The 22,939-nt window shown below is 49.2% G+C and overlaps 1 protein-coding gene across 1 annotated transcript in view; it reads right to left on the bottom strand.

The window, feature by feature from the left end:
* MUC16 (mucin 16, cell surface associated) overlaps positions 1 to 22,939 on the bottom strand; it is a 142,097-nt gene that overhangs the window by 7,275 nt on the left and 111,883 nt on the right. The window contains exons 43-68 of the mRNA XM_066358084.1: positions 22,600 to 22,772; positions 22,457 to 22,492; positions 21,892 to 22,016; positions 21,492 to 21,559; positions 20,691 to 20,863; positions 20,546 to 20,581; positions 19,966 to 20,001; positions 19,581 to 19,640; positions 18,301 to 18,425; positions 18,144 to 18,211; positions 17,089 to 17,261; positions 16,799 to 16,834; positions 14,225 to 14,349; positions 14,062 to 14,129; positions 12,264 to 12,436; positions 10,953 to 10,988; positions 9,865 to 9,930; positions 8,821 to 8,942; positions 8,662 to 8,729; positions 8,329 to 8,501; positions 6,388 to 6,518; positions 5,985 to 6,052; positions 5,011 to 5,159; positions 3,345 to 3,508; positions 3,000 to 3,067; positions 1,036 to 1,202 (exon numbers count right to left, since the gene is read on the bottom strand). Coding sequence (XP_066214181.1) covers positions 1,036 to 1,202; positions 3,000 to 3,067; positions 3,345 to 3,508; positions 5,011 to 5,159; positions 5,985 to 6,052; positions 6,388 to 6,518; positions 8,329 to 8,501; positions 8,662 to 8,729; positions 8,821 to 8,942; positions 9,865 to 9,930; positions 10,953 to 10,988; positions 12,264 to 12,436; positions 14,062 to 14,129; positions 14,225 to 14,349; positions 16,799 to 16,834; positions 17,089 to 17,261; positions 18,144 to 18,211; positions 18,301 to 18,425; positions 19,581 to 19,640; positions 19,966 to 20,001; positions 20,546 to 20,581; positions 20,691 to 20,863; positions 21,492 to 21,559; positions 21,892 to 22,016; positions 22,457 to 22,492; positions 22,600 to 22,772 — 2,687 coding nt within the window. The remainder of the gene's footprint in view (positions 1 to 1,035; positions 1,203 to 2,999; positions 3,068 to 3,344; positions 3,509 to 5,010; positions 5,160 to 5,984; positions 6,053 to 6,387; positions 6,519 to 8,328; positions 8,502 to 8,661; positions 8,730 to 8,820; positions 8,943 to 9,864; positions 9,931 to 10,952; positions 10,989 to 12,263; positions 12,437 to 14,061; positions 14,130 to 14,224; positions 14,350 to 16,798; positions 16,835 to 17,088; positions 17,262 to 18,143; positions 18,212 to 18,300; positions 18,426 to 19,580; positions 19,641 to 19,965; positions 20,002 to 20,545; positions 20,582 to 20,690; positions 20,864 to 21,491; positions 21,560 to 21,891; positions 22,017 to 22,456; positions 22,493 to 22,599; positions 22,773 to 22,939) is intronic.

Genomic DNA, 22,939 nt, shown 5'->3' with positions numbered 1-22,939 from the left:
GTTGACCTGGAATGCTGAGGTCGCTGGTTCAAAACCCCAGTTTTGCCCAGTCAAGGCACATATGGGAAGCAACTAGTACAAGTTGATGCTTCCCACTCACCCCAACCTTTCTCTCTCTCTCTTCTCTCTAAAATAAACAAAATTTTAAATTTTCTAAAAAATCAATAGCTCCATGTGGCTAATGCAGTGGACAACACATAGACAGAACATTTCCATCACTGCAGTAAGTCTTATTGGATGGGGATGCTACAGCTGGACCGGGCGAACTACAGCCTCTGGGCCAGCCCAGGCCCACTGCCTGTTTGAATAGAGCCTGGGAACCAGGAGACAGGTCTATCCATCATGCCTGTCAAGGCTGATTCACATATAGTTTGCTACTGGAGGTCCTCACTGACCATCTGGCCCAGTGGTTTTTAGCATACAGATAAGGAAACATAGGTCCAGAGTGGGAACTGACTAGCATGAGGTCTCAGAGCTGCCTAGGTCAGGGGTCCCCAAACTTTTTACACAGGGGGCCAGTTCACTGTCCTTCAGACCATTGGAGGACCAGACTATAAAAAAAAAACTATGAACAAATCCCTTATGCACACTGCACATATCTTATTTTAAAGTAAAAAAACAAAACGGGAACAAATACAATATTTAAAATAAAGAACAAGTAAATTTAAATCAACAAACTGACCAGTATTTCAATAGGAACTATGCTCCCCTCACTGACCACCAGTGAAAGAGGTGCCCCTTCCGGAAGTGCGGCGGGGGCCGGATAAATGGCCTCAGGGGCAACACATGAGGCCTGCAAGACGTAGTTTGGGGACCCCTGGTCTAGGTGATGGCAAATGCCTCCTATATCCCACTGGGTGTCCTTCCCTCTCCCTCAATAGTGGATTATGCCTGGGGGACTGTGCCACCTCCTGCCAGCCTGAGCAGTTTAATGCTGACTCATCCTCAAGCCTTCAAATTCCCAAGAAAGTCCACAAGTGTGGAAGTTGAGTCCCCACTCCCCAAACCTCTGTCCCAATGACTAGGAAGCCTTACCGTCCACTCGGACACTGTCCCTGTCCAGGGTAAAGTTCTGCAGCTGGGTGCCATTTTGGGTCAGCTGCAGGAATTCCTCATAGATGGCCACTCTGTCCACTCTTTGTGCCAGTGGCGAGAAGTGACACAGGGAGTCCACCGTGGTGTGGCTACTGTGGGGTCCAGGCCTGGAAGCACACGATGGATGAACAGGGGTCCTTGGAGTAATGCCCTGGTTCTAAGTTTTCTGTTCGAAGTCCTGCCCAAGAGAACTTGCTGCAATGACCTGAGCATTTGTGTCTGTTCTGTCCAATATAATCATTATTGGCCACAGGTTGTCAAGCACTTAAAATGTAGCTACTATGTGTGAGTAAACAACTGCATTTTTAATGTAATAAAATGCAATGTGATTAATTTATAAATAAATAGCCACAGGGAGAACATTTTTGAAATGCTAGAATAAGGACTTCTGAAAATCCATAAAAACAATGAAACACAGTAAAAATAGTTGAAGTCAAGGTTTCAAAACTCCAGAAATGAACCAAAAGGCTTGCAACAATATGAGGAGTGTTTAGGTAAGAAAAAAGGCTTACTTGTGATAGAAGGAGTAAGTACTGTGGCATGATAACTTGTGCTGTCCTGTTCTGCTCTCAGGATGTTCTCAGTAACTTTGAAAAACATCAGTCTCAGAGTTACAGTAATTGTGAAAAACAGCAATTATCCATAGTGGGTTTGGAGCTCCCCAAAAGATGAATCCTCATTTGTTTCTATTTGACCTTTCTAGCAAACCCTTGAGATTTTCAGGGCTTGTTTTTATTTGACTCAGCAAAGAAAGCCTATCCCCAGGGAACTTGCTAGAAACAATCAGTGGTAACTATTTTGCATTGTAGCTACACAAGGGAGTAATATTAGTTGAGACAGGCCAGAGGTGAACAAAAAACTTAAAAGAAAAATGGAAGGAATGAGATGTCCATAGTGGGCTTTGAAAACCTCTAGTGTTTTTGAGGGGATCTAGAAGGCTGCAGAGGGAGGTATGTGCGCATGCCCAGGAAACACTTGGAAAGGTCTCAGTCACTTATCTCTACCTGGAAAGTTGGCTTAATGTACCAAAAATTGGTTAATGTAATCCACCATAGTCATAGAATAAAGTACAAATACTGTACCACATTATCTTAATAGACACACACAAAAGAATTTCACAAAATAGGTCTTTTATGATGAAAAAAACAACAACACACACACCAAGAAAACCCACTCAACAAATTGGAGAAACCTTCTCAACCTAATAAACAATGTCCAAGAAAAATGCACAGCTAATATTATAGTCAATGGTAAAAGACAAAAAAATTTTCCCTAAGGCAAGGGACAAGGCCCTTATCTCATATTAATCACATTGTTCTAGAGGTTCTAATGAGAACAATTAGGCAAGAAAAAGAAATCAAAGGTATCTAGATTGGAAAAAAAGATGTAAAACTATTTACTTTTGCAGATGATGTGATATTGTATATGGAAAATTCTGAGAAATAAACACACACACAGCATGTGAATAACATCTCAATAGGTGAATAAAAAACTTAAACTGCCACATGTGGTTAGTGGCTACACTATTGGACAGCACAATCAGACTGCTGCATTTTAAGTTATTCCATGATAGCCCCTCATCTGGTATGGATTGTGAATTCATGAGCTGACTTCTTGAGCTATGTATTCTATCATCCACGTCCCATGGGTCCCAGAACCCGGCCCCTCCATCGCTGCTGGGGTCTACACAGGCTCTCTTGGGTTTCTAAGCCAGTTGTACTCACTGATTTAGGAAGAAGCTGGGTTTTTTTGTTTGTTTGTTTTTTAAAGTAACAGCTCTATATTCATAGGGCTCTCTCCTATAACAGCTAGGATCTGAGAGGTCACGCTTACTTAAAAAAGACAGTGTATCGTTATGTAAAAGAGAAGTTTACCAAGTCATTAGACCCTGATTTGGAACTCACCTGAACGCTAAAACTTGACAGTCAGAAAAAGAGCTCCTGATGCTGCTGTTTTGGAAGAGCTGGTTGAGCTGAAAGACAGGGTAGCGTTTCCGTCATCAGAACCTCAGCTGCGTGGTCTCAGAGGATGTTCAGCCACTGAGCAACCTTCTCCATCTTTTTCTTGTCTCAACAAAGACTAGCACACGAATGTGTACCCAAAAAAGACTTGTTTCAGAGTATGACTTAGCTACATGACCCTGGGACAGCTAGTGAACCTCTCTGTGCCTCTTTCTTTCTTAGAAAAACGAGAATAAGAACCTGTATTTATGAACTATTCTGAAAGTCATCATCTGACGCCATGCTCACCACATTCTCCACACTTCTCTTGTTCTGCTGGTGTTCGGTGGTGCCTGGCTGGGCTATGTCCTGGACATAGGGTAGGTTGGTGACAGTAAAATTCAGCTGAAAGTGCTGAGGGCTGGGACCGCTTGTTGGTTTGTCTGTCAGCTGATGAATTGATGTTTCCACTTCTAGAATAAAAAGAAAGTATGAAATTTCTCTATCTAGGGAAGGTTTTAACAAGAGGTTATTTAAGCCAGTATACTTATTTCTGGTAGTGTGACCTGAACTGGGTGTTTAAGGTGGGCTATAGAAGACCTTCTATCTAACTGTCTACCTTGAATCTATTCACCTGTCTACCTGTCTAAACCTCGTTTCATAAAGGATTGTGAGAGCTCACTAGGATGTCTGGGAGAGGAGACCAGGTCTCTCTGAGGCGTAGCTGGCTAGTGCAGGTACTGACCAGCCCAGTAGGCATCTGTCACACACCTTTGCTGGCCTAAATTCTTAATGTGTCTTGCTGACTCTGGTCTTCTTTACCCTCCCCTCCACACAGCACCCAGAGGATGAGCTTTGGAAAACAGAGCTCAGAGTGTGTGGTGTTTCTCCACAAACCATTCCAGTTTCCAGAAATTCCCTGACCACCTCTTTATCCTCACCTGTCACCTCTTCCATGTCAAAGTGCATGTGCCAGCCTCACACACTTATTTTTAATTTAAAAAAACTTTTTTATTTTTTAATTCTTTAATTCTTTTTAATTTTTTAGTGCGAGGAGTGGAGGCAGGGAGACAGACTCCCACATGTGCCCTGATGTGGATCCACCCAGCAAGCCCAGTTGGGGGTGATGCTTTGCCCTTCTGGGCCCATTGCTCTGTTGCTCAGTAATTGAGACATTTTTTAGCACCTGAGGCAGAGCCCACAGAGCCATCCTCAGTGCCCGAGGTCAACTTGCTCAAACGAATTGAGCTATGGCTGAGGGAGGGGAAGAGAGAGAGAGAAAGAGAGAGAATGGTGAGGGGGTGGAGAAGCAGATGGTCACTTCTCTTGTGTGCCCTGACCTGGAATCGAACCTGAGATAGCCACACGCCAGGCCAACACTCTACCACTGAGCCAACTGGCCAAGGTCATCTCACATACTTCTTATAGCTCCCCAGACATGCCATGCTCTATCTTCTAGGTTAGAGATACACTAGGACAGTGGCCTATCTCTCCCACCAGCTAGGTCATGTTCTCCATCACATCTTGGTTTATTTATCACTTCCTGATGAAAACATTCTAAGACAGGGATGTGTGTCCCTCCTTGAGGTTCCCACAGCCTCTTGAAATGGCGTTAGAGAAATTTTCACAGTGTGTCATCAATACCTATTTACTTGCATTAAACATTAGTTGAATGGATGAATGAACAAATGACTCACTAATAGAGGGTCTGAGAAAGCAACTCAGGATGCTCCATATTTGGGGCTGGAAATATTTACAGGTAAAAGCAAGCAGTCCTTGGAGAGGGACTGCTGCATGTTCTCTTCCTGACTCCTGATGGGTGACCCACTGCCATGAACACGGGTCATCAACATGAGCCTCTAAAAAGTACCACTTTTGGCTCCAGATCCTACATTCATTCCATTGTTACCAAGGAGATGTCTCCTTCCCAAAGCCCCATCTCCATAAGCCATGAAACCAGTCCCCCCTCTTGTACCTGTCACTTTAATATCTGCCAGATGGTAGGTGGCACCCAGCCAGTGGGACGAAGCGTTGAGGGTCTTGTCTAGAAAGACTTGCTTCACCATGCTGGCCTCTGTCCTGGAGGAGAACAGCTCTCGGATGGTGACTGACATGGAGCCCAACCTAGAGTCAGAGACCACGGGGACTCAGCCAGCACCCAACCCCAGCAGGGTCCCCTGAGTTCCTGCTTTATGGATTCAAAGACCTAAGGGAAAGCAGAGGAGAGCAGCTGGCTGCCTCTTCCTTCAGGATAGAGAAGAGACCTTGACCAAGAAGGGAGGGTTTTTAGGAGTTGGGAATAGAAGCAATAGCAGGAACAATTATGAACATCTACGGGGACCCCTAAGAAGCGACTTACACATTCACTCACCATCACTGTGTTGGAAGGTATTATTACAACTATCCCCATGTTAAACACAATGAAACTGAAGTTTAGAAGTATTCAGAGTTCAATATTCAACTTCAATATTCAAAGCACTGTGCCTCATGATCCTCCTCTCTGGTGTAGATGTTCTAGTTCCTCCACCCATCCCTCAGAGACCTGAGTTCAAACTCAACTTGTACAGTTCCTAGGCTGTTCACTTTGCTGAGCCTCAGTTTTCCCATCTGAACAGTGGGATCAATGACTGTATCGCTCTCACAGGACTGTGATGAGAATTAAACATGATGATCACACATGAGAGTGCTCAGCAGGGGGTCTGGCCACGGTAAATCTTATTATTGAGCTGATATTGGCTGAAAGTGTCCAGAAGAGAAGAAGGTGGATGGCTCCATGAGATTAACCCTTTCTCACCCCGAAAAACATAGGGAAGGAGATGATAGGATTAGCAGACAGGGATGTGGGGAGAATGGGTACCACGTCAGTGACTTCCGGCTCAAAGATGTGTCACAGGAACCCAGAGCCATAAGCCACCAGCTCAGCCAATGCTTCTAATCTCCTCAACCTACTTCAGGTGAGTAACCAGGCAGGAGTGGAACACGTCTTGTAGTTGGCTGTCTCTGTAGAGTTTGGCAACCTAGAATAAGGGGGAAGGACAGTGGGTGAGATGGAGGTCTGTAGGGGCTGGAGTCAGCCCACTGGAGCCAGTGAAAGAGCAAGGGAGACCTGAAAAATCCTAGCTCTGTGTTCAAGTCACTGTGTGACCTTAGGCACCAATTTCTCTTTCTGAGCCTCTCTTTGCCCATCTGGGAAATGGGGAAGGAAGCCATGGCTCTGCCTCTGGGAACTGCAGAATGCAGAAAACTTGGGTAGAGTGAAGTGCTGAAACACTCACTCAATAGATGTAAGTTAGACAGAGGAATGGGAAGGGCACCAGGGTAAGGAGAGATGAGTGAGCGAGAGGGGGCACACCTTGTCCTGGATGTCTCTCAGCAGGGCGCTGTACTCAGGGGACGTAGGGTCTGGGTTGCTGAGGTTCCAGTTGATGATGCGGAAATTTAGCTGGTATTCAGTCTGGATAGATGAACTCTGGGGGGCGTAGCCTGGGGCCAAGAAAAGGAAGTAAAGTCAGGTGAAGATGCTCAGTGTTTGGCATGGAGGCATGGTATCACAGCGCGGGCCCTGGGCAGCTGATAGCATCAACCAAAATCAGTCCCACACCTTAAGGACTGTGGACTTCCCAAGTGCAAAGTCAATCAAAGGGGGAAATGGGAATTTTACAGGGTTCTTCTGAGCTGAATTTTACGCTTGTGCTTATGCAGATACCACTTTGTGCAACGCTTTCCCATCCTTTTCTCTTCCTGGAAAACTCCTATTCATACTTCAGGAGCCCAAAGGTAGGGAGCTCCAGGAGAGCAGGGACCTACCCATCTGTCTTGTTCTTGTCATGCCCCACTGCCTAACACATGTCTGGGCACATGTATTTTTCAGAAGGCCAGCCTTACCTTGTTCCATCCCCATCTCTGATCCCATAGCAACTTGGCTGTATAGAGTCGCTGAAATTTTTGTGCCTCTAAGTGACCATTAGTTCACTTGACTATGAATTTTCCAGGGAGAGAAGCTGTGTGTTTTATCTCCATACCCAACAGCACATGGTTTGGGACAGAATTGTCACACAGGCGCTTGTTACATGAATGAATGGGGATGGCAATGGATACCCACAGATGAGGGGCTGAGATTCTCATCTTTCATTTGTGCACTCACCATTCTTCCCCTGAGTACTACCATGTGCCAACACAGTAAGAACTGAGGGCCCAGAACTAAGAACTGACTGTGTAGAGTTGGGTCATTACACATGTGATTGCAGTAAAGTGTGGTAACTGACTTTGTAGAGTTGGGTCATTAAACGTGATTGCAGTCAAGTGTGGTGAGTGTTGGTGCGGCTCCTGTGCAGGGACCAGGGGCCATGCGCTGCAGGGTTGTCATGCTCAGACTGCTGTTGTTTGGAGCTATGTCATTTTTGGTGTCTGTGTGTGTGTGTGTGGGGGGGGGGGGTTCTCTTGTTTGTTTATTTTTTTTTATTTTATTTTATTTATTTTTTTTCTTTCATTTTTCTGAAGCTGGAAACAGGGAGAGACAGTCAGACAGACTCCCGCATGCGCCCGACCGGGATCCACCCGGCACGCCCACCAGGGGCGACGCTCTGCCCCCCAGGGGGCGATGCTCTGCCCATCCTGGGTGTCGCCATATTGCGACCAGAGCCACTCTAGCGCCTGAGGCAGAGGCCACAGAGCCATCCCCAGCGCCCGGGCCATCTTTGCTCCAATGGAGCCTCGCTGCGGGAGGGGAAGAGAGAGACAGAGAGGAAAGCGCGGCGGAGGGGTGGAGAAGCAAATGGGCGCTTCTCCTATGTGCCCTGGCCAGGAATCGAACCCGGGTCCTCCGCACGCTAGGCCGACGCTCTACCGCTGAGCCAACCGGCCAGGGCTCTCTTGTTTATTGAAAGATACTAGCAACATCACAGCCTCTGTCCGCTAGGTGCCATCCACCTCCCAAGTGATTGTCCCGGGTATGACAATTAAAAACGTCTCCAGACAGTGCCCAGTGTCTACAGAAGGTGGGGACAGAATTGTCCCAGGTGAGAATGACTGGCATAGAGGAACGTTGCTTAGAAGAAGCCCTGAGCCAAGAGATACCATGCGCCCGTAATTTGGGTTTTGAATTAAAATTCATTACATTAATTTGGTTAAAGAATTTCATGTTACTTACCTGAAATAACAGGACATACCCTCCCCATGGAGGTTGGGGAGGGTGTCTCCCAGTCAGACTTGGACTGATTTCTTAAAGAGAAAATGAAATAAAGCAAAGATACATAATGATCACTGTAAATCCAATTTCAGCATACACACTCACCATTGACGAAGAGGCTGTCCGTGACCAGGATGTAGGGGCCCATCTGGGTGACGCTGTGGGTCAGTTGGCTCAGCTCCCAGTACAGTCGTTCTGTGTCTAGCCCGGGGCCCGTGGGGTCAGGGTGGTAGGTGCAGACGACATCCACATTGGTGGCCGCCCCCTCTTTCTTAGGCCTGGGGAAAAAGGAATGTGGGGATTCTAGAAAGAGATCCTGAAAGCTCTGGGTGTGGGGCCAGAAAGATGGGGAAGCAACTGTGAGGTCAGCGGAAAGACTGAAAAAGGGTGATCACCCAAAGTAGCCATTACTGGCAAATGCTCAAGAAAAAGCCTTACCTGAGGGAGATCAGTCTGCAACCCGAGTAGCAGGGGCCCAGACTGCTTTTCTTGAATAGGGATCTGAGCTGGAGACGAAGGAGGAAGAGGGTGAGCAGGACGGTTAGGTGGGGCTGGGTGGGATCTGCCCACCAGAAGCGGCAGGGCCCACAGTCTCACCAGGTGCTGCAGGACCCTCTCGGTGGAGTTGAACATGGCCGAGCCATTGCTCATGTCTGTCGAGTACTGGAGGTTGGAGATGGTGAAGTTGAGTGTGAGGGTCTCCAGGTGGCGCAACAGAGCTGTAGGAAGAGAAGGGCAGAGACAGCAGTCACTGAGAGCTGGCCCGCATTCAGTCCAGAGTCCTGCAGTCACGATCATCTGTCTTCTTTTCCAGTGGTACCACTGCTCACCAACATGGCTAAGTCAAAACCATCCTATCCACTCGGTAATGTGAGCTACTATTCACTTCACCTCCCAAGTGATACCAGTTCCACATGTGGAATGATCCTCACGTATATCACCTCTTTCCATCCATCTCCTAGCCTGGTTCCTATCTTCTCTCACCTGGACCAGAACCCCAACAGACTCACTGGGCACCTCATCTAGAAGATGTTCTCTATGCTCGATAGTAGAAGAAATATTTTAAAATGAAAGTCTTACTATGGTCTCCACTGCTCTATATCATTCACAGCTTTCTACGGCCTTCAGCTTTGGGTTCAAGTTCATTGACGTGGCACTCAAGTTGCTTTCCACTCTTTTTCTTGCCAACCTTTCAGTTTCACTTGTCCATCTCTGCCATATTAAGCTTTATACTTCAGGCAAACCAAATGCCTCTCAATTCTCCATTTATGCCTACTGACCCTTTGCTCATGGACTTCCCTCTGCCAGGGCATCCCCTCTTCCTGCTCTCTTTGCTTGGAGCACTCCTACTCATTCTTAAAGTTTCCATTTGGGTAAAAGTTTCACCAGAAAGCTCTTCCCATTCAAATTATGTTTGATGCCTCTTCCCAAAGCATCCCACATGGTGTTAGTCTCACTAGTCTGGACACCACAGGAGGCCAGGCATTAAAAGGAGTTGTTGATATAATCTTTGAGATCAAGATGATTGCCCTGAAATCATCATTTCACACCCTAGCTTCCCAGTTCCTGTGTGACAATTGTCTAGTGAAGCTGTGGGGCTGGAGAGCTTCTCTTAGGAAGCAAAAGGGGCCCCTCAAGTACCTGTGGTTGCTTCTGGTTGCACAGGTGATGACAGAGTGGGCAGGAATGTGGTGGTGGGCTCAGGAGCTGTGAAAACAGCAGGCATCAGGGAGGAGCAGAGTCCTCCTCCCCACGCAGTGGGAAGGTCTAGCAGGCTTCATGGGCTCCAGCAGGGGGTGCCCAGGGACAACCTCTCACAGGTACATCATAAACAAGAGTGAGGAAAGGAATGATGGTGTGAGTAGAGGGGTGAGCAAACCTGTGAAGGAAATTAATTCAAGAAAGTGAGAATGGGTGAGCGATATAGAAACTAAACAGAGGACAGATAGGTGGGTGGGCAGAAAATGAACAGACCAATGGGAAACCTGGATGCACAGAGGAAGAATGAACAAAATAAGGGTCAAAAAGAAAGCAGGAAGAATAAAGACAAGGAAAAGAAATTGGTGAGATGAATAGAAGGGCAGAAAGAAGACAGATGAATAAACAGAAGGATGGTTGTCTGGATGATGGATGGATGGATGGATGGATGGATGGATGGAAGGAAGGAAAGCAGGAAGGAAGGAAGAATGGATAGATAAAGAGAAAGGATGAATGAAAAGAATGAAGGGAGGGATGGGGAGAAAGTATGGGAGAGAGGGAGAAAAAAAAGTAGCTGAGAGAAGGGATAACTGGGATAGTGGAAGAATAGATGGGTTAAAAGATAAAAGAACTGCCAGATGGGTACATGGGGTCAATTTGGCTTAACCCCTGAGCAGTTACTAGAATTTGCAGCTTGACGCTGAGGCCCCATGTGGGCACCTGTAAGAGATTTTGTGGTTGGAAAGCATGAACTTAAAGTCACTATCTGACCTCAACCCCTATCCCTGTGAGGAATTCTTGTTCAAATTTCTTATTCCAACCCAAATGGATGTGGAGAATTTAGAAAGCCAATGACATGGATGCAGTTCCAAAAAGAGACCAAGGACTCGGCATTCTTTTTCCCACTGACACTTTGACCTCACTCAAAAGACCAGCTTGAGTTTGGGGTAAGTTCCCTTTGTCAGTGAGGAGAAAAGCTTGGCTCAAGACACATGGAGGCTAAAGTGGGCACTGGAGGCAAAATGACTTACTTGTAGGAGGTTCATCTGGACCACGTTCATTATAACCTGGAACAAACAAGTCACACATAAGGGGACGTGGCAGGACAATCGCACATATTCCATGCATTTGACCATATGGGGCTCCTGCCTGGATTCCTTTTCCAAAGTGTACCAGGTGTGCATCTCTGTTTCTTCTAAGACGAGACACAAACGTCATACCAATGGTAAAGGCTTTCCTGATCTTTCCTTCTTTTTTTTTTTTTTTTTTTTTTTTGCATTTTTCCAAAGCTGGAAAGGGGGAGGCAGTCAGGCAGACTCCCGCATGCGCCCGACCAGGACCCACCTGGCATGCCCACCAGGGGGCGATGCTCTGCCCATCTGGGGTGTTGCTCTGTTGCAACCAGAGCCATTCTAGCACCTGAGGCAGAGGCCACAGAGCCATCCTCAGTGCCTGGGCCAACCTTGCTCCAATGGAGCCTTGGCTGCGGGAGGGGAAGAGAGAGACAGAGAGGAAGGAGAGGGGGAGGGATGAAGAAGCAGATGGGCACCTCTTCTGTGTGCCCTGGCTGGGAATCGAACCTGGGACTCCTGCATGCCAGGCTGATGCTCTACCACTGAGCCAACCGGCCAGGGCCTGATCTTTCCTTCTTTGCTTCCTGGATTCTAGGCTGATGGCCAGTGTGTCCAAAGCTTGAACCCCATAAATGTGCAAAGTGCCTCCATTTTACTTGGGATAGGGCCCCAACCCAGGACAAGGTCCTTGACCAACCTTCGTCAAGTGTGACAAGAAAGCAAGGAGGGGAGGAGAGATGTGGGATTTTCTTTCCTTAATAATCCTTAGAAAGACTGGCATTAGAGGCTGACCAGTGGAGTTGACGACCTGGCTCCTCATCTCTCAAGCTACACCCACTGGGGCAAATGATTTAACCTTTCTAAGCCTCAGGTTATTCATCTGTGAAAAGGATCAGCCTTGCAGGGTGGCTGGTGGGGGAGGGAGAGGAATCAGTGTGGAGAAGAGATTCACACCTGAGGTTGTCTCAACTTGTCCCTGAGAGAACTGGTAAGTGGGAGCCCTTCGGAGTTAAGGGGTAGCCCCCATGGAGTGGGCTGAGAACTGCTAACCATTGAGGTAGAGGCTGTCCTTATCCAGAGAGTAGGGGCCCAGCCCCCATGGAGTGGGCTGAGAACTGCTAACCATTGAGGTAGAGGCTGTCCTTATCCAGAGAGTAGGGGCCCAGCCCCCATGGAGTGGGCTGAGAACTGCTAACCATTGAGGTAGAGGCTGTCCTTATCCAGAGAGTAGGGGCCCAGCCCCCATGGAGTGGGCTGAGAACTGCTAACCATTGAGGTAGAGGCTGTCCTTATCCAGAGAGTAGGGGCCCAGCCAGGTGATGCCGTGGGTCAGCCGGCTCAGCTCATGGAACACCTGCTTAGCAGACAGGCCTGGGCTCCTGGGGGGCTGCCTGTAGGCGCAGAGAAAGTTCACCCGTGTCTTGGCACCATTCTTCACAGACCTGGGGGAGAAGAGGTTACCTCTGGAGGGTGCAGTTCCCTTGGTACCTCGCCACCTGTGCTCACTGGTCCCCTCAGATCCAGTGTTTCAGCCTTGTGGGACTTTCATGGTTTCTCCACCTGGCCATGCTCTCTTATCCCAGGACTCTACACCTGCAGTGACTTCTGTCTAGAAGTCTCTCCCCTTCTCTCCTTACCTGGGCAATTTTCTGGTCATCTTTCAGTTCTCAACTTAGACACCTCTTCTTCCTCTAAGAACCCTCCCAGGAGGGTCAGGGACCTCTTCTGGGTTCCCACCATGCCCTGTGATCCTCCCATTACAGCTCTGGTCGCCCAATATGTGATCATATATTAGTTGTTCCTGTTCCCTCCAGAAGATGACCTTCATGAAGTAAGAGATTAGGACAGTCTAGTTCATTGTTGTCATGGTGAACCTCCAGCATCTAGCACAATGGCATATTATTCAGCCTTAAAAAGGAAGAAAATTCTGACATGCTACAACATGGATGAAACTCCAAGATGTATGGTAACTGAAATAAGCATCACAAAAAGACAAATACTGTATAATTCTGTTCATATGAGGTACCCAAAGTAGTCAGACTCATAGACACAGACTGGAGAATGGTGGGTATCAAGATAGGGGGTAGAGAAAAATGGGAAGTTGTTGTTTAGTGCATTTAAGTTTTGCAAGTTCTGGAGATTGGTTTTGCAGCAATGTGAATATACATACTTAATACTACCAAACCGTATACTTATAAATGGTTCAGAGGGTAAGTTTACATTATGTGTATTTTACAATTAAAAAAAGGTCAATTTCCTTCAAGAATCTACATGATGTAGATGCTGATTGTATCTCAGGCCTCACCTCCTCTCCCCTGTTCTTTCTCTGCTCCAGCCACACCGGCCTCCATGCTGTTCACCGAACTTGCCAAGCTCATTCCCACCACAGGACCCTTGTAGTTGGTGTCTCCTCTGACTTAGAACAGTTTCATGGCCAAACTCTTCTTGCCAATTGGGACAAAGCTTAGATGTCACCTCCACAGAGAGGCTACCCTGTCCCTCTGGGTGAAGCACCTTTCCCATCACTCTGCTTACTTATGCTTGGCAGCACCTTGTATTTGAAAGCACTTTACGTCAATACGTACTCTTTGATTCCTGTCTGTTTTCCCTACCAGACAAGAGCAGAACCAGGGACTGTCTTGTCACTGTGGTACCCTACCACTTGCCTCAGAGGTGCTGTCCCATCATGTCTGCTGAATGAAAATACGAATTGAGAAGTACTTCATAAATACCAACAGAACAAAAACTGACTCAAGAGACCTGAGAATAATTTCTCAATGGATACAGAGTTTTTGCTTGGGGTGATGAAAATTTTGGAACTCGATAGCAATGAGGGGCGCACAACACTGTGCATGCAATTGATGCCACTAAATTGTACACTTAACACAGTTTTTAAATGGACATTTTTGTTTCTGTATTTTATCACAATGTAAAAAATTAATAAGGTAATATTTTAAAAATGGATGCAGAAAAGGACCCTCCAAGAATAGCCTGCTGCAACCAGGGCAGCCCCCACGGCCAGAAGTCCATGTCCTTTGGCAGTGGGTTATGTGTGGGGGATTCTCACCTTAGCGAGGTGACCTTACAACCTGCGTACCAGGGGCCGAGGCTGCTCTGCTGGAAGAGTAGGCTGAGCTGGGGAGGAAGGAGAGAGCCGACGTGGGTCAGTGGCCAGCCACAGTTCCTGTGAGGGGTCATGGGCAGGTGGGAGGAGTAAGCAGGCCTCTCACCAGATGCTGCATGAGGGTGTCTGTGATGTTGAACTTGAGGGAACCTGGATGGCCCATGTCTGTTGAGTAGCGCAGGTTGTTGATGGTGAAATTCAGTGTGAATGGCTCCTCATTGACCTCCGCAGCTATGGTGGGTGCAGAGAGAGCCAAGGTTCGCAGGGAGGTTGGGGGCCCAAGGTATACCTAAGATTGGGGATTCATAGGGCCCATGTTCTCCTCCTCATAAGCTCAAGGGTCATTTTTTTTTAAGAGAGAGAGAGAAAGAAAGAGAGTGAGAGAAACCAGAGGGAGAGAGAGAGGGGAAAAAAGAGATGAGAAAAGAAGCATCAAATTGTAGTTGCTTCACTTTGTTTTTTATTGATTGCTTTCTTATACGTGCCTTGACCAGGAAGCGGGGCGTTCCAGTTGAGCCAGTGATCGCTTTGCTCAAACCAGTGACCATGAGCTCAAGACCCCTTTGCTCAAACCAGTGACCATAGGTTCAAGCTAGCGACCTTGGGCTTCAAGCCAGTGACCTTTGGGCTTAAGTCAATGGGATCATGTTGAAGATCCATGCTGAAGCCGGCAGTCCTGCGCTCAAGCCAACAAGTCCGCACTCTAGATGGTGACCTCGGGGTTTCAACCAGGGCTCTCAGCATATGGGCTGATGTTTAATCTGCTGCACCACCAGCAGTCAGGCTGAGGGTCACTTATTAATAGAGGCAATTCCAGCAGTGAGCAAGAGCAGGTTTATGTGAGCAATGATTGGAGGGTGGGTATCGAGGTGGGTCATTTCTACCTAGATGCAGGAGTGGAGGACTCTGTGAAAACACTGCGGCTTTGCTCTTTCCCAGGAGAAGAGTCTCCAGCTTGCCACGCTGATGGGGAACTGATGGCCCTGATGTTTTTATTCATAGTCTCTCTGCTCTCCATCTCCTGATGGGGAGTTAGAGCATAAGCTATGGAGTTATAGGAACTCTGGGTTCTGCTGTTTTCTGCTCTGTGGTTTGGAAGCTTTTCTCTGCCTGTTTTTTCATCTGTAAAATGGAGCTAAGGTATGTGGTTACAGCGAGAATTAAAGAATAGGGTGTATATGTTTGAGAATAAATGGGGTGTTCTCCCAAAATTCATATGTTGTAACTCTAATAACTATTGCTTCCATAGGTGATTGTATTTGAAATAGAGCCTTTAAAGAGGTAATTAAATTAAAATGAGGCCATTGCTAGAGGGGGATTCATCCAATCTGACTGATGTCCTTATAAGGAAAACAGATGAGAAGACACAGAGACACTGGGAATATGTGTGAAAAGGCAACAAGAGAAAGCCATCTGGAAGCTTAGGAAAGCGGCCTTAGAGGAAACCAACCCTGCCTGCAATTTGGCCTTGGACTTTTAGTCTCCAGGACTGTGAGAAAGTAATTTCTGCTGTTTAAGGCATCTAATCTATGGCATTTTGTTATAGCAGCATAAACTGACTAATACATTATATAACTTAGATCAGGGTCCCCAAACTTTTTACACAGGGGGCCAGTTCACTGTCCCTCAGACCGTTGGGAGGGCCAGACTATAAAAAAAAACTATGAACAAATCCCTATGCACACTGCACATATCTTATTTTAAAGTAAAAGAAACAAAACAGGAACAAATACAATATTTAAAATAAAGAACAAGTAAATTAAAATCAACAAACTGACCAGTATTTCAATGGGAACTATGCTCCTCTCACTGACCACCAATGAAAGAGGTGCCTCTTCTGGAAGTGCGGTGGGGGCCGGATAAATGGCCTCAGGGGGCCGCATGCGGCCGCGGGCCGTAGTTTGGGGACCCCTGACTTAGATGGTGTCTGGAAAGTAGTGAATTAAAATAATGTTCACTGAAAAATAAAAAACAAAAACAAAACAAAGGGAAGCCTGACCAGGTGATGACACAGTGGATAGAGCGTGGACCTGGGATGCTGAGGATTGGGGTTCGAAACCCCGACAATACTGGCTTCAGCGCGAGTTCACCAGCTTGAGCGTAAGATCATTGACTTAAGTGTGGAATCATAGACATGACCTCACAGTCTCTGGTTGAGCCCAAAGATTGCTGGCTTGAGCCCAAGGTCGCTGGTTAAAGCAAGGGATCACTAATTCAGCTGGAGCATCCCAGTCAAGGCACACATGAGAAGCAATCAATGAACAACTAAAGTGCTGCAACTATGAGTTGATGTTTCTCAGCTCTCTCTCCCTTCCTGTCTCTCTCTGTCTTTGTCTCTCTCATAACACAAACAAACAAACAAAGCAAAACAAGGGTGTAACACTGATATCAAGAAACTTTAATAGCAATAAAGAAAGACATGAATAAAAGGATAAGAAAAGAGTACCAAGGGCAGGGTTTTAGAAAATTGAAAATCACATGAATGTGATGGGAAAACAGATCAGTGTCTAAGACTCCCCCCCCCCCCTCTCCCTGGGCTGAAACTCTCCACCAGAGCCAGGGAAAAAGAAAAGGAATGAGTTGGGGGCCCTTCTACGTGTCTCCCTCACCAAAGACAGAAGGTAAAGGGAGAACAACTGCTCCCAACACTAAAGGGGGAATGAGACCCAGGAATACTCACTGGTGGGAGGCAAGGCTGTGGCTCCAGAGGGGTAACCTGCAGAGAGAAGGCAAGAAGAACGAAGCGAGAGTTGGGTAAGCACAAAAGATGAAGGGAAAGGGATTTCTGTGATAAAGAGGCAGTGGAGAAATATTCAAGGAGGAGATAACCAGGTAACGAGACTGAAGGTGGCTGGACCCAGTGATCACTTCATCGCAAGGAAGGTGGAACCCAGACCACAAGGGGGAAAGGATAGACACAACACAAAACCTCAACTGGGAAGAGATCATGGTTTTAGCTAAGGCCCTCACCATTGACATGAAGGCTGTCCTTGTCCAGGGCGAAGGAGCCCAGCCGGGTGACTCCGTGGGTCTCATGGCTCAGCTCCTGGTACAGCTGCTCTCTGTCCAGTCCGGGGCCCGCAAGGTCATAGTGGTAGGTACAGACAAGGTCCACTCCCGTGGCTGCTCCATGCTTCTCAAGCCTGGGGAAGGAGGGATGTGGGGATGTGCAATACCAAAGGGGTCCTTCTGGATGTGGAAAGCAAGAGAGTGGAAGGGAGTCGGCTGAGAGAATGCTGAAGGGGCAGCTCTGAAGCCTTGTGGAGGCTCTCCTGAATGCCCCTCATCTGAGACAGCCTCATCACAATGAGGAACAGAAACATTGAAATTAGATATTGCTGGCAGGATGCAGTAGTTCTTTTTTTTTTTTAATTCTTTTTTTTTTTTTTTTTTCTGAAGCCGGAAACGGGGAGAGACAGTCAGACAGACTCCCGCATGCGCCCGACCGGGATCCACCCGGCACGCCCACCAGGGGCGACGCTCTGCCCACCAGGGGGCGATGCTCTGCCCCTCCGGGGCGTCGCTCTATCGCGACCAGAGCCACTCTAGCGCCTGAGGCAGAGGCCAAAGAGCCATCCCCAGCGCCCGGGCCATCTTTGCTCCAATGGAGCCTTGGCTGCGGGAGGGGAAGAGAGAGACAGAGAGGAAGGAGGGGGTGGGGGGTGGAGAAGCAAATGGGCACTTCTCCTATGTGCCCTGGCCGGGAATCGAACCCGGGTTCCCTGCATGCCAGGCCGAAGCTCTACCGCTGAGCCAACCGGCCAGGGCCCAGGATGCAGTAGTTCTAATAGGAGAGACCTCATTTAAAACAAAATGTTCTCTGAATTATGTACACTATAAACATGCTGCTCATTTCTAAGCTTTGAGCATTCTCAGCACCTCTGGGCATGAAGAAGGCATGAAGGTTCATGCAGGGTGCTGGAGGGAGGCCGGGCATGCCAGGGACATGGCCAAGAACTGAGCCCCGTGGGCCAGTGCATGAGGGTCCACCTAACTGGTCACTCTGTCCGGGGCGGGGGTCTCACCTGAGTGAGGCTAGTCTGCAGCCAGAGGAGAGGGGGCCGACACTGGTTTTACTGATCAAGAGCCGCAGCTGGAAGGGAAAAGGGGTGGTGAGTGGGAGGGCTGGGGGACTGGGCGGGCCTGGAGTGAGGCTGACACTGGTCGTCGCAGAACCTTTACCTGGTGCTGTAGGATCCTCTCAGTGGAATTGTACTTCAGGGAAGCTGGGTGCCCCATGTCCTCTGTGTAGTGCATGTTGGTGATGGTGAAGTTCAGGGTGAAGAACACCAGGGTGGGGCCAGTGGCTGCCATGGGGGAGGAAGAGAAGTATGTTCAGCTGGGACCACAGTAAAGACCAAGGGTGCCGGGGGCTCTGACCGTGGGCCACAACAGTGGACTAAGTAAGCCAAGGCCTGCAGGGGCTGAAAGAGAGAACATCATGGAATTCCTAACACATTGGGAACACTGACTCATTCATTCGGTGAGCATCTATTGAGCACCTACTGTGTGAGAGGCTCTGTGCTGGACACCGTGGTTCAAAGACAAATAGGGCTTAGTCTCCTAGTGTTGTGGCCAGGAGAAGGACCAGACCGTTATGATGCAGGGAAGCCAGGGGATGTGCCAGTCAAAGACAGACACCCCATCAGTAACGGGAAAGCTTCCCAGAGGATGCATCATGCTGTATGGCCAAAAGGACAAATAAGAGTTAGGGGACAGGACTGAGCAAGCGGGGAGGGAGCTCAAGCCGAAGGAGCAGCCTGGGTAAAGGCCCGGCAGGAGGATGGAGAGGTTGCACGCAGGAACTTGAAGTCCTTTCCCTACAGCCACAGGGAAGTGTAGACGTGAGACTGGAGGGGGCCTTTGAGCCCAGGAAGGGGAGGCAGTGACTAGCTCAGGGGCTCGGATATAGTTTGTAGAGCAGGTGGTCATTCAAAGATTGTCAACAAGACAGGAATTATGTAGACAGAGGTGTACTGGGGTGTGGGGGACGCTGTAGTTGCTGTGTGGAGGTCAGAGTGGAAGCTACTGCACTTGTCCTAGAAAAAAATGCCGGTGCCCTGAATAAAGGCTGAGTGATGCATGCAGAGAAAGAAAGGCCTCATGAGCTATTCCATGTGGAGAGGAGATGACCTGGTGACAGATGGAGGTGGGGGGTGAGCGAGAAGGAGGGTCAAGTTTAGCTGTGTCCCTGCCTTTGGTGATGAGGACAAAGGGTAAGTTTGGGAAAAGATGACAACTTTAGGGTCAGAGAGCAAAGGGAGGGATGACGTCCAGGAGGTGGGTAGGCCCACAGTCGAGAGTGGCTGTGTGATGTGGGCTGGACTCGGGATCTGGATTCTGAGCAGCTGGACCTTGAGTAGCTGAGAGTCCCTGAAGTCTAAAGAAAGAATGAGTTCCCCCTGGAAGGTGAGTGAGCAATGAGAGATGCGGTTTTATTGAGATGGTTTGGTGTCTCCCACCTGTGGGCCTGCTGGAGGTGGATGGAGCCAGGGAAGTGAAGTATCCGGACGTCACTGGAACTGAGGGGAAAAGAAAAAGCAGGAATAAAATCCGAAATGTACTGTAACCTTAAGGGAATGGTGGCATTAGTAGGACAGGAACGATAAAGTGTGCACCTCTTTCTAGGCACCAGTTACCCTGGAGTCAGCTGTGTGGACGATGACTCCCTACACCCCCAGTTTAACCCACATTTCTATGCACAACCTCGACCTCCGGACTCCTTCCCATCCCGATGGGGGTGGTGGTGGTGGGGGGTAGCAGGAGGGAGGGATGGGCTGGTTGAGCAGCTCCTATTTTTAAGGACAAGGTGGTAGTCATAGGTACACAGAAGTCTAAAACACCCACCGTTGGGGATGGAGGCTGAGGCCAAATGGGTGTAGCCTGTAAAGAGAAGGAGAGATTGTGAGGAAAAGGGGAGGGTGAGCTCTTCCAGAAAAAGGCCAAGTGGCCATTGGAGAGATGGCTGCCGGACCCTCACAGTTGGGATTCACTAAAAGGAAGACAGATTACTCACTTGGAATCACAAAATCCACCCTCCCTGCTCCAGAGATGCAAACGCCTTGCTCAGATACCTCTGAAACGTGAGGCCCCAGTCTGAGTCTGAACTTGGGCCAGAAGTCTGCTGCAGCAGAGCCCACCTGGGGAAGGAGCAGGCCCCGCCCACAGAGCCCCTCACTGTTGATGTAGACAGGAACTAGCATCACAGAAGCTGGGAGAAAGAGCCCAAGGGCTTGGCTGGGAGCCTCATCACTCTGGAGATGCCAGGAACAGGTGCTCACGTCTGACTCTGGGTAGCAGCCCTTGTTTCCCCCAGGCTGAAGGGGAGGTGCAGTGGAGAGTGGGAGGAGAGAACTCCTAGTCTCTTCCATCCCTAAGGGCTGGGGCTTACAGGATTGTAGAGCCTTCTGAACCTCGGAATACTCACTGCTAGGGGTGGTGGTCTGGGTCTGGTTGGTGTAACCTGCACAGATAGAGAAACACAGTGAGGAAGAAGAGGGATTAGGGAAAGAGGTGGTGGAGACGGAGGATGTGGGACAAACTGAGATGTAAAAATGATGGCAGCCCCTCACCATTGACATAGAAACTGTCCTGGTCCAGGGTGTAGGGGCCCAGCTGGGTGACACCACGGGTCAGCTGGCTCAGCTCCCAGTACAGCCGCTCCCTGTCCAGCCCGGGGCCCGCGGGGTCAGGGCGGTGTGTGCAGACGATGTCTGCTCCAGTGGCTGTCCCATCCTTCTTGGGCCTGGGAAGGGTGGTTAAGGGGGATGACAATAAATTAAATGAGTTCCTGAAGAGGGGTCCTGACATTCCTGAGGGCAGGACAGGAAGGAGGAAATGAGGAGGCTGGTAGAGAGGTGAGAAGTCGACTTAGATTCTCTGAGCTCACTGACTGGCCATCTTCACACTGTCAGTAGGGTGGGGGAGGTTATTCAGTTGTAAGGCAGAAACTGTCAGTGGGTGAGAGAATTATTATTAAGTTGAAAGGCAGAAACCTACATCCTTAAGAGATGAGGACAGGAAAGCTCACACTTGAGACATGTAGAGACAGAATTTGGGGTTGAAGTAAGTGGAAAGGACACATTTGTCTTGAGAAAAATGCTGGAAACAGAATGGAAACCCTAAAGAAAATGCCCTCACTGTCAGGAGGGAGGAGGGAGTTTAGAAGGATGATTAGGTTAGGGGTTCAATCCTGCTGATGGGTTCTGCAGAACGTGGGGACAGTTGGTGGAGGAGGGAGAGGCACTGGCCCTGGAGTAAATGCCTCCTGAATTCACTTCTGCTAAGGACACAGGGAGGGCAGGAATGAAGCAGAACACACTCCTGAGATCTGGAAGCACCTGAGCTGCTCCGGTCGCTGGTCAAGGTCTCACCTGAGGAGGGTCAGTCTGCACCCTGAGTAGAGAGGGCCCACACTAGAGTTCTTGAACAAGGGCTTGAGCTGTGGGTAGAGATAAGGAAAGTGAATGGACAGGCTGAGGGGCAAGGACAAGACAGTCATCTCTGGGAGGGACAAGGGTGACGTGGGCAGGGCTGGCACTGACAGACAGCGCAGGAGGGAGCTCAGGTGGTCTCACTGAACAGGACGGGGGGAAGTGGGTGGGGCTGGCGTCAGTTTGCTGGGCAGAGGCTAGGTGGGCAGGGCTGGCACTGACAGCGCAGGAGGGCGCTCAGGTGGTCTCTGAACAGGACGGGGAGAAGTGGGTGGGGCTGGCATCAGTTTGCTGGGCAGAGGCTAGGTGGGCAGGGCTGGCATCAGGGCAGGGCTCTCACCAGGCGCTGCAGGAGCTTCTCGGTGCTGTTGAATTGTAAGGAGCCTGGAGGCCACATGCTCTCCACATAGTGCAGGTTGGTGATGGTCAAGTTGAGGGTGAAAGGTACGGAGGGTAGTCCCGTAGCTGCAGCAGGGGAAGGGGAACACACTGAGCCTGGTCTGGGGTGGATAGAGGGCGTGGGGCCCGAGGCCACAGTCCTGAGACCAGTGGCCATTTCACTGGAGAACACAGTGATGGCTGGTGGTCCTGGGCCTAATGCCAGCATTACTGGGGTGCAGTTTAGACCATCACGTACAGCAGATGAAGGAGACAATTCATAACTTAACATTATTTCAGTTCAAGTGCTAACTTATTTTCCTCCATCCATCCACCCAACCAACATTGAGTGACCATGTGTCTGTGTCCAGCCGACAATAGGGGTGATTCACAGCTGAGTTGTGCTGCAGTGACTCCCCAGCCTGTGTCGTGACCCCTCTGTCCCCAAGAGCTGGAGATGTGAGCAGGGGCCTGAACCTTCTGTCCCTGGTGGGGTAGGGGACTTCTAAAGGCTACTCAGTACTCACTGCTGGGGGTGGTTTCTGAAGTGCGCTGGGTGTACCCTGCAGAGAGATAGAGAAGGTGCTGAGTACAGGGAAGGAATCAGAGAGGCACGCATGGGGCGAGAGCAGCTCAGCAACCCAGCAGAGCAAAGGAGGCTGCTGCTCACCACTGACATAGAGACTGTCCTGGTCCAGAGTGTAGGGACCCAACAGGGTGACGCCTTGGGTCAGCTGGCTCAGCTCCCGGTACAGCCGCTTCCTGTCTGGCCCACGGCCCGCGGGGTCAGGCCAGTGGGTGCAGACTGTGCCCACGCTGGTGGCTGCTCCACCCCTCTCAGGCCTGTGAGGAAGGAACACAGAGGTGGTGACAATGAGGAGCCACCTGCAGAAGGTCCTTGAGGATGTTGTGCGGGGCCGTCGGGTCAGGTAGAAGTGCTGCAGCTCCAGTCAGGAGGACCTGGAATGCCGTGTCACCCACCTCGGAGTGAATTTGTTTCAGGCTGTAAA

This window comes from Saccopteryx leptura, unplaced genomic scaffold (assembly GCF_036850995.1).
Source record: "Saccopteryx leptura isolate mSacLep1 unplaced genomic scaffold, mSacLep1_pri_phased_curated manual_scaffold_41, whole genome shotgun sequence".
Classification (NCBI taxonomy): Eukaryota; Metazoa; Chordata; class Mammalia; order Chiroptera; family Emballonuridae; genus Saccopteryx; species Saccopteryx leptura.
This window is presented reverse-complemented; position numbering and strand designations above follow the sequence as displayed.